The sequence below is a fragment of the Sinocyclocheilus rhinocerous genome, unplaced genomic scaffold (assembly GCF_001515625.1).
Source record: "Sinocyclocheilus rhinocerous isolate Xijiao unplaced genomic scaffold, SAMN03320098_v1.1 scaffold273, whole genome shotgun sequence".
NCBI classification, from domain to species: Eukaryota; Metazoa; Chordata; class Actinopteri; order Cypriniformes; family Cyprinidae; genus Sinocyclocheilus; species Sinocyclocheilus rhinocerous.
The window spans coordinates 1,827,940-1,839,418 of record NW_015656360.1 but is presented as its reverse complement, the minus strand read 5'-3'; the positions used below and the strand labels follow the sequence as shown (position 1 = coordinate 1,839,418).

General features: G+C 36.2%; 1 protein-coding gene across 1 annotated transcript in view; it reads right to left on the bottom strand.

The window, feature by feature from the left end:
• kcnj19a (potassium inwardly rectifying channel subfamily J member 19a) overlaps positions 1-7,413 on the bottom strand; it is a 24,246-nt gene extending 16,833 nt beyond the window's left edge. The window contains exon 1 of the mRNA XM_016527603.1: positions 6,424-7,413. Coding sequence (XP_016383089.1) covers positions 6,424-7,092 — 669 coding nt within the window. The 5' untranslated portion in view covers positions 7,093-7,413. The remainder of the gene's footprint in view (positions 1-6,423) is intronic.
• Positions 7,414-11,479: the final 4,066 nt, after the last annotated feature.

Here is an 11,479-nt window from a genome sequence, read left to right as displayed (position 1 = left end):
CCCTCCGTGGGCTAAACTCGGGAACAGGAGCCCTCCGTGGGCTAGACTCGGGAACAGGAGCCCTCCGTGGGCTAGACTCGGGAACAGGAGCCCTCACTGGGCTAGACTCGGAGACAGGAGCCCTCACTGGGCTAGACTCGGAGACAGGTGCCCTCACTGGGCTAGACTCGGGAACTGGAACCCTCTCTGGGCTAAACTTGGGGACAGGAGCCCTCCGTGGGCTAAACTCGGGGACTGGAGCCTTCTCTGGGTTAAACTCGGGGACTGGAGCCTTCTCTGGGTTAAACTCGGGGACTGGAGCCTTCTCTGGGTTAAACTCGGGGACTGGAGCCTTCTCTGGGTTAAAAATGCCCTCACGTAGGTGATCGGCTCGTGGCTCGCCTGATCACGGTCCGGTATTCTGTCACGTTGCTACTGTGAGGGAGCGCGGAGCGAGGAACGAGGAGACCAGGAGTACATCAACAAGGGGAATTTCATTACATCAAGGGAACCAGGAAAACACACATAGCAAAGGAGGTAGACATATACAGACATTCACAATACCGGACAAGGAAGAATGGAAACACACACGGCTTAAATAATAAGGGAGGTAATGGGACACACCTGGGAACAATAGAACTAAAAGGGGAACACCTGGAAACACAGTCGGGACAGGAACAGGAAGACCAAATAAGGACATAAACATAACCTGGAGCATGTAGGGGAAGAAAACACACACAGACATGGAACAGAGTCTGACACATGCCTTGCATTTTCTCTTTTTTGTCCCTTATGTTAACGATCTTTGTCTCCTTTCATCTTTCTGCTCTTTTCATCTGTCCTTTTTTTCTCTTCTCTCTACCCTCTCTCTGTATTCTCTGTTCATCAATTCACAAACAATAGAGACAGTGACTCAGAACTGGAATTAGGTGAGAGGAAGGTGATATATACCACTTCATTTGTTTGAAACTGAAGATACAATAAAAGATGGGGAAAATTAATATGGTGATGCTTCTCTCAAATTAGAGGACATGGAAAGGCAGATAGCAATTAGGAAGAAGCAATATACATTAAAGGGATAGTTAATGCTGTCATTATTTTATATAAAATATAGCATAATGTTTTCAATGACATGAGGGTAAATAATGACATTCAGCATTTTTAAGTTAACTATCCCTTTAAGAGTGTGCAGTGTAGTGTCTCTATGCTTGCATATTAGAGAGAATACAAGATGAACCATGAGAGGGTCCGTCTGGTGTGACCATCTCTAGTGTGTTATTTGTTATTTGCTCCTCCAGTGAATGATGTACAACAAATACACACACATACTCTTACAAAACACCAGACCATATGTCTTGGACCCACTGTAAATGTTCATGATCAATCATAACATTTAAGTGTGCCTCTTTAAGTGTGCATCTCACAGCTGAAATTATAAATGCATCAATATTATCAAAGCACATTTTAAATGTTTCTGCTTTGTTTATCCGGCATGATGAGACATGATCTGACAAAAGGTTACTGGGAATGACTGAGATTGTGTGTGGGCGACTGAATCTAAATGGACTGGTTATGCTGGCTTTATCAAATTGGCAGAGAGAGAGAGAGAGAGCTGGTTTGTATGTGATTAAAATACAGAACGCAATGCCAGCTCAGGTAGGTACATGTTAAGTGCTCTTAAGTAGCCTACTTCAACTGTTATTGTATAGGCAAGCCCTTCCAGTGCACATCTAGCTAGTACTGTTATTTTAATATATTTTTTAAATTCATTAATATAAAATAATATAAATGTCTATTCTTTGACAGAGTAGTCCAGGCACAGAAAGAGATACACCAGACTACACTAAATTATTCTCTGCCTCTAAATAAAAATGTGTTTATTTTATTTTCCGTGCATTATATTTATGTTTATATCAATATTGATCTGTAATATACATAAACATTTTAATTTGATATGATAATAATCCATTCCATATATATATACATAATATGTACACATACTGCTTCTATTCTACAACTCTTCAATTATTCTGACAACTATGGAATTTAAATTTGTATTCATATTCCACATCTTTGGTGCTCTGGATGTGGGTTCTTTAAAGATAAAAAACTCTTGGCTGCTTATATAGCCCTGAAGCACAAGGAAAAAATAATGATGAGAACAGAGTTAGGGTTATATGAGAGAGAGAGAGAGATTTCTTCTTTTCCAATTTATGTATTCATTTCCGTTTTCAGACTATTTTTTCCCCCTTTTACTTCCAATAAATCAAGTTCTCTTTTTCTCACAGTCTATTTTGTTTGTGTTCCCTGATGCTGTCCCAACCTTATACTATTCTGGCAAACCTTTCACTATCTCTCACTACCTTACTGTGCTTTCCCTGTTTATCCTCTGTTCCTCTTCTTATTCTTCTCTTATTGAGAGAAAAACTTCAGCATAGCTTAAACTGACAGTCTGCTTCATTAAGTCAGACGCCATTGACCAAAGACTCTTAATCAATCACAGCATTCACTTGGCACTAGATAATTACTGTGAGCTATGCAAAAGATTTTTGAAGTGGGCCTGAAAGGTCATCCATCCATATCTTTGAAGAATATTCACCTGTTTTAACTCTGTAATTGTTCTGCGGGCTGAGATCAGTTATTTTAACATAATTATACTGGATAGATTCAGATGATCACACAGTTTCAAAGAATATGGGCCAAAAAAGTTCAGTTCTATTACACTGACCATTTTGTTCACCTTATCAGCGGCCTTTGACTGACAGTCCTATTCATCAATTACAGGGAAGAAATCCTATTGTGTGAGTGTGATGTCCATGTGTCAACTTTCCTTGCCTTATTAATTTCATTTTAAGCCCTTCCGTTGACCGAGCTGATATACAGCAGACAGACAAACAAACACTCACACAGTAGCATCAAAGTATAGTGTAAGAATGCATAGTATTTTTTTTTACTAGAGCTGTTATGTAAGCATCTTCTTCTAGAAGAAAGCAATTCCATTGACAAAAACAACTCCTTTCCCCCTCAGAATATATTTCGTACAGCTCCAGCAGTGTAAACATCTGTAAATTATTCTGCTACATTTTCTAAGGCTCTGAAAGTTATTGCCTGAGGCTATAAGGCACAAAAAAAAAAAATCCTCCTTCACAAGTGTGCAAATGCTAATTTTCCGGCATCTCTCTGGCTGACCTCAGCTCCTGCAGGAGTCTTAGAGAGGCTTATGAGCTCAAAACCCAGAAACATTGTCTTTTCTCTTCGCATTTTGGAACAACCCCTTTAAAACCCATGGAATTATCGCTGACGTGGAACCACCTTCCAATTAGTGAGCAGGTCTGTTTAAATGTCACTGGTTACGAGTGACAGATGTTGGACACAGCCGTCTGTAAAACTCTCTTATCTGAACCTTTTGTCACTGGAGTCTCATCTTGTTCAACTGTGACGATGGCTGTCCATGTCGAGATTACAATAATAAAATTTCAAGCCTTTTCATGTAACTGGTAATCAGTTGTGAAAGGGGTACCCACGCGCCTAGAATTCTCATCTGTACTGACGTCCTGCTAAATCACATTTCACAGGTTCCTTGATTGTCACTTATTCTCAAAAATCTTTGCTCGGTATGCTTTCTGTGAAAGAAGACAGCACATTTCTAAAGGGGAAAAGTCCATTCCAGAAAAACTCAATGTCAATTATTAAAATCAGGACAAACATTCAGTGCACTATGCCTTAGAGCAGGGGTTCACAAACTTTTTTGTAAGACAAACTCTTTTGACAAAATATTTACCCCTTGAAATTTTAAGTTTATATTTTAATAATTTAACATATTGGTTAATGGTCACAGGACATGCAGGTAAACAAATAAATGAGTTATTTTTTAGTTTTATTTTGATTGTTTTTATTTAAAAAATCTTTCATTTCATTTTTACAATTTAAATAATTATTAGCTTTTTATCAACTCACAAACACCCTGCAGTTCCCTTACATGCACGAGACACCCACGGGTTCACGGACCCCAAACTGATCCAGCAATGAGGCATTTTAAGGTCCTAAATGTTATTAATATTTGCACTGGCATACATACAACTGCATCAAAAAAGAATGACAATATGAAAGAAATTAATCATGCCACTTTTTTAAAACTTACTAAACTTTTTGTGAGGAACAGACAAGACTAGTTATTCCTACGCATTATTGATTTCAGCAATGCAAAATATGAATAAAATATTTTTAAACGGCCTACTCTTTTCCCGGTAAAAAAAGTAAACCCTTATAATAACTTTCTGATATTTCTGCAGTTCAGTGTTTTACACAATATGTAAAACATATTGTCAACTTGATATAAATAAATGAATTTCCACTACAGACTAACATCCAGCTTATGGTTCAACACTGCCAAACAATTTACCCATGTTAACTATTTTTCATAAACAAACTTTTCTCTAGTGAAGTACCACTGAAGCTCACTAAATTTATCTGACAGTCAAAAAGGATTCCACCTACATCACATAACATATATAAAGAGATACCAAAATACACATAACTATTAAAAAAAACTTAAAATATATAAATTTAATGATACGACACTGCTAAATAGTTAGAGTATTTAAGTGAAATAAAAATCATAAAAATAAATCAGCTACATCATAACCTGTATGCACATACTGATAGCAACAGCAACATTAAATACTTAATGGATATTGAGATAAATAAGTCATTCCAGTATTGCATCTTGACACATAAAAAACCTCTGAGTGAGTGAGTGAATGAATGAATGAATGAATGAATGAAAAGGAATCGTTTTCAAACAGCTTGGTGATTTAAACACAAGCAACACCTGAAATTTGTTGAACCATACAGTGTAAAAAAAATGTCATTTTCCTGTAATTTTCCAATAAAAATCCTGTTATGTAGGTTAACTGTAAGTCACTTTACCATATCCAACACATTACTGTAAAATATTGTCAAAAATGTTTTATAAATAAAAAATATAAAGCACCTTATTTTAATTCCCAGCCTTTAATCACATTTGTTTTGAGTTATATTGGAGTATTTTATGTCGCAATTTAAGGCGTTTAGTTTATTGCACTATTTTAGTATCACGTTTGTTACTAATGGTATATTTTGCCTGCTCTGTTTTTATATTAGGCTACCTATTATTGGTTGTTGCTAACGTTGTTAGAGAGGAAATTTTTGGTATATAGATATAAATAGTTTGGTATTCACATATAGCTAATTTAATGACTAATAGGAACTGAAAAATTAAGAGTTCAGATGCAAAAGCCTCTAAGTGCCATCTGCAATTTTCATCTAAAATGAGCATTTTTATCAGGCTCCTACGCATAGGTTCAGTACTTTTACTTTCGTCGAAATGTATTGGTCCTTTTCTATGCCATTAAATTGAAATAACTGAACATAAATACAGAAGCCTGATAATAATGCTCATTTTAGATGAAAATTTCAGACGGTACTTAGACGCTTTTACATCTGAAACTCTTCAAATATACAGTCACCACACCACAGTACAATCCCATAATGCTGGTCACTGTACCCTCCTTTTTACGGTAAAATTCTGTAAACAGCTGCCAGCTTTTAATACAAATGTACTATTTTGCAGTCAAATGGCTGAGGTTAAAGAAAATTATAATATGATTTAAAAAAACGATTGAAAATAGGCCTAATGCAAATCTAGGCTACTGCATTTCTAAAAAAAAATGCAGTAAAATGGCTGAGGTAAAAGAAAATTATAATATGATTTAAAAAAAAAAAAACGATTGAGAATAGGCTTAATGCAAATCTAGGCTACTGCATTTCTAAAAAAAACAAAAAAAACAAAAACAAAACAAAGCTCTTTGTAGGCTACTCTTTGTTTGGCTGTATTGTGTTGTAATAATTGTAAATAAACTAAAGGCCAAGTAGAGCTGTAAGAAGCCTGATAATAATGCTCATTTTAGATGAAAATTTCAGACGGTACTTAGACGCTTTTACATCTGAAACTCTTCAAATATACAGTCACCACACCACAGTACAATCCCATAATGCTGGTCACTGTACCCTCCTTTTTACGGTAAAATTCTGTAAACAGCTGCCAGCTTTTAATACAAATGTACTATTTTGCAGTCAAATGGCTGAGGTTAAAGAAAATTATAATATGATTTTAAAAAACGATTGAAAATAGGCCTAATGCAAATCTAGGCTACTGCATTTCTAAAAAAAATGCAGTAAAATGGCTGAGGTAAAAGAAAATTATAATATGATTTAAAAAAAAAAAAACGATTGAGAATAGGCTTAATGCAAATCTAGGCTACTGCATTTCTAAAAAAAACAAAAAAAACAAAAACAAAACAAAGCTCTTTGTAGGCTACTCTTTGTTTGGCTGTATTGTGTTGTAATAATTGTAAATAAACTAAAGGCCAAGTAGAGCTGTAGGTGTGCAGTGTGTGTTTTCACCTTTATGAGTTTACACCTGATTTGCGCGGACACCATATGGCTGTTCCTCAGATTGCCCACGCGGAACATTAAGCAGAGTTTTCCGTCTCGTTGTGAGATCACCGCGTCATGACTGAACATAAGCGTCTCCGCGCGCTTCTTGGGCTGGGACATCTTAATGAACATACAGCCGATGAGAAACGCGTCTACTATGGAGCCCAGCAGAGACTGGAACAGAAACAGGATAATGCCCTCAGGGCACTTCTCAGTTATATAGCGGTAACCGTAGCCAATAGTCGCCTCGGTTTCAATGAAAAATAGGAACGCTGACGGGAAGTTGTAAACATTGGCGACGCACGGAGTGTACGAAGCGTCATGGCCATGATTCAAGTCCCCTCTTATATATGCGATGATCCACCACATCGAGGCCATGACCAGCCAGGCGATGGTATAGGTGAGGATGAAAATGAGAAGGTTCCAGCGCCACTTCAAGTCCACCAGGGTGGTGAAAAGGTCGGATAAATAGCGACTGGTCTCTCCGACGAGATTCCCGTGCTGGACGTTGCAGCGTCCGTTCTTCTCCACGAAGCGCTGGCGCTTCTTCTTCACCGGGGCGCTGGGGAAAGACGCGCCTCTGTTCGAGTTCACCACCTGGTAGTCCTCTCCAAATTTACGCCTTAGCGCTGCCATAACTTCAGCACGTTGGTTTCATTAAACCGGAGGGGGGTTATTATCTTAAAAATACAAAAAGGAAACTTACTTTCTCTGTAGCATGACTTCGGTGCCTTTTCACTTTCAAAAGTAGATGAAAAAAAGGTCGCGAGGCAGGGCAAGGTCTCTCTGCCAACTTTTTTCCCCCTCAAGTAAATCTGGACGGTAAATGTAGCCAGGAAAGCTGAAAGCGCGTGCCTATTAGAATGCCAGTTTACTCTAGCATCACTGTACCAGGCTGTCTTCTGGTCGGGTTTCTCTGGATGCCTGTGTGAAATGCACGGGTTGTGTTCTCTGTGCACTTTCGGCTCCTCTGCACCTAATATGGCATGAACAGGAGAATAAGAGAGAGAAGAGAGAGTGGGTGTGAGGGACGAACGGGTGGGAGGAGGGGGGCTTGTGTGCGAAATACTATTTTGTACACTGGAGAAGATGTTTGTGCGGTGGTGTGTGTGTGTGTGTGTGTGTGTGTTCCCCGGCATTGGAAAGAAGATTGGATTTCCAGTCCAATGTTGAAATCAATACGCTACTCAGTCGATTACATTGGTGTCCTGCGGACACATTTTATATTAATATGTTATTATTAATATAGCCACAAATTAAAGTTGTCTTTTTTGTGATTAAACCAAAAACAAATTCATAATTTCCCTTCAAAACGGAATGCTATTCCGCAGTCAATTAATCAAACTAACAGCGCCATCTGCTGACTGAGATGCGTGAGTACACAATTTACTAAAACAAATGAAAACCCTTCATTCACTCACGCATGCACGCATGCCTGCCCAAGAATTATAGGGGCTTTGGGTCTTATACAATTTTATTCCTATCAGGGAGGTATTCGGGTATTTCAGAAAGCAGGTGTGGCAGGTGTGACATACCGGGTATGTTTAAGGGTAAGTAAGCGGATAAACACAGCTTTCGGTTCCAAAAACGGAGGTAACTCTCAGGGCAAGTATAACTTATTATCTGAACATAATAATGTTTATTTTATTCTAATATATTTATTATATTTTATTGTAATCTCACACATCATGGATCTGCATTTTCTATAACGCATTTCTATAATAAAAATACATATGAGATATTTCTTATTATATAATATATTTAATATAATTAGCATCAAACAAACAATCATTTTTTATTCTCAGTGATTAAAAGATGAAACGAAAAATATTAAAAACGATTGCACAACCATCTATTAGGTGGCAAAATGTACTATACTAGGGGTCATCAACGTTTTTCAGGGCAAGGACCCCTTAGGCAATGGAGCAGGGACCCCCAATACAAAATGTGTCGAGCAGAGCTAAGTATTAATTGCTTAAGCATATAGCCTTCAATATTAATAGAAACTAACCATATTATGATTAAGAATAAATATTATTATATTAGCCTACATGTATATTATGTTAAGACAGTAGATCAGAACTATGCACATTATTGTTGTTGCACAGGCCTGTATTTGACTTGTTAAAATGCATCATAAAAACAAACATGTTGAGATAATAATCACAATTGTTTGCAGTTGTTGTAAATTATTTTAATGGATTTGCAGAGTCATATTATATTTTAATTTTAATTCAAATGGACATTTCCAGTTACCTGAACTTTAACTACAAGTTTATTAAAAATTCACATTTTAATTTTACTGTCAGAAGGACAAATAAACATTTTTTTAAAACTTTAGCTTCAAGTTTACTAAAACTTAACATTTAAATTTTTACTGTGAGATGGACAATTAGGAATCAAATCACTGAGTGAGGGTTTTCTAATAAAGTGCAGATATAATGTGTAAGCAAGGGCTCCACCATGACAGAATAGCAATGTACAGTGAGAAATTTCAGATTATTTACAAGGCATTAGTTTTACAAAAAATTGGAATGGAATTTAAAAATAGGCCTATATTTTGATACGAATATTTTTCTAATCTAGTCTGCATTTACATTGCGCGTGACATGCCATATTTTTGTCCTGTGCTAGTATCACAATGTCAGTTGCAGATTCAGAGTGAATCACACATTTATATGTAGGCTAGATATAATTTCCAAAACTTTGTAGCGTATAATTGGCCGTCGGTCCTCATAGCAGCGTGAAAAACAATACTTTTATTCAACGGTTTATATAGCTATAGCCTTAAGTGCGAAAGACCGCTCACTTTACAATCACTAAAAGTTAGTTTGCGATCTCACAACGTTCCATTAAAATCAATAAAGTTGTCTACACTGCATAATGAATAGTTGTTTGTTAATGAGACAGGATTCACGAGAGAGAGCATAACTCAACACTGAACAAAAACTCCAGCATTTGGAGCGGTGAGTGGATTCTAACTTAAACACCTCTGATTGGCCATTGTGTTCAAGAGATAAACGAACATGTCTGTGATTGGCTACATTTCTCACCGCTGCAAAAACACGCTGTAAACAGTGAACATTTCAGGTTCTCCGGGGGGTATTCCAGAAAGCAAGGTTAACTTACCGTCACATATACCCTGAACTCTCGGCTGATTAACCCAAACATGGCTTATTTGAGGAATGCTGGTTCCATAAACGCGTCTGGGTGTAAGTTCAGTCAACTCTGAGTATGTTCACGGTTAACACACAAGACATACTCAACAGAGCAAGGAATCGACGAGTCACCATGGAAACCATGCTGCTTCTTTCTTCTTCTTTTATTCAGTGGTCATTTACATACTTACTGCATATCGCCACCTAATTGATGGTTGTGCAATCATTTTTCAAAATTTTTTTTCGTTTAATCTTATAATCACTGAGAATAAGAAGTATAATGTTTGTTTGATGCTAATTATATAATAAGAAATATCACATATGTATTTTTATTATAGAAATACATTATAGAAAAAGCAGTAATAAAAGATGACAATAAAATATAAAAAATATATTAGAATAAAATAAACATTAACTTGTTATAATAGTGTTTTATAATTAATATATATCGCTATTAAATATGACAATAAATATAATATATATTGTATATATATTGTATATTTGATAACTATATTGTAATCATATATAATATTATAAGGTCACGCATGTGCTGATAGCGCTGAAGTAAACTAACCCTGAAACATAACCTACTCCGGAGCAGGTTATGTTCAGGGAATAAGTTGCTATGGCTACTTAGTTACCTCCGTTTTTGGAACCGAAAGCTGAGTTTAACTGCTTACTTACCCTTAAGCATACCCGGGTATGTCACATAACCTGCTTTCTGGAATACCCCCCTGGAAGTTATGGGTATTAATAAAATAAAATAAAAAATATTCTGCCTCTTCTAATAAATATTTGTGACTTTATAATTTTAAGAAATGTAGCATTTTTTTCTGATTTTCTTACATTTATTATAATTTTTATTAGAAAGCGACACATGTAATAATAATAATAATAATAATTATACATTTATTATATATATATACACACACACACATACATACAAGTATTCATTCATTCATTCATTCATTCATTCTCCAACTAAGTGTGCCTTTTTATGACGACATTTAGTACCCAGCTGAATTTAGTAGATTTATTACGTATTTATTTATGCATTTATTTGTTTATTTTGAATGCTCTTTCTCTTGATGATAATTTGAAAAGGGTTATATAAAACTAATTGTAGAGTGCCTAAACAATGCCATCAGTAACCATCATGCTCAGTTTAACAGAAAGCCTTTCCTAAATTTGAACTACCTTACATGGTGCTCTTTTGATGAATTGTGTAAAAAGTCAGCACAGAATGTATTCCAGAATGTGCTGAGTCTGATGATGTTAATGCTAACAGAAAGGCGTTGTCTGTCTTTTTTATAAGTAGCTGTAACATATAGCTCTGAACAGTAATGACACATGATTATAATATTCCCACCAGTCTAATGGCAGTTATTCACTGCAGAGAAATTTGAAACGGCATGCTCTTCCTCTCTCTGTTTGCTCCTTTGGGGAATCTCAAAGACATGGGCAGCCATCAGGCCACCAGGCCAGTATATCTGTTTGTGCGTTATATTAAAAATCATTATAGTTCCTCATAATGAAAACACTTCTGGCTAGGAATAATGTGCACAGATGAAAAAACATCTCACTTGTGAGGAGAGGCACTGTGCATTTGTCTCCATATTAGATAAAAAACATTATTAAACACATTTATCAGGGGAATGAGTTATAGCAATAATGAAATATGGAGCAGTGCCTGTATTTTTATGTAAGGCCTGTGAGTGTCCATGAACATTGATACTTTTTTTTTTCAGCTGCAAACTACAGTATTACAGAGGGTATGGTTTATGTGATCATTTCAGCATGTGTTTGATCATATATAGGGTGATCCAATAGCCAAGGTTCAAGCATGCATAACTAAACAACAGTGG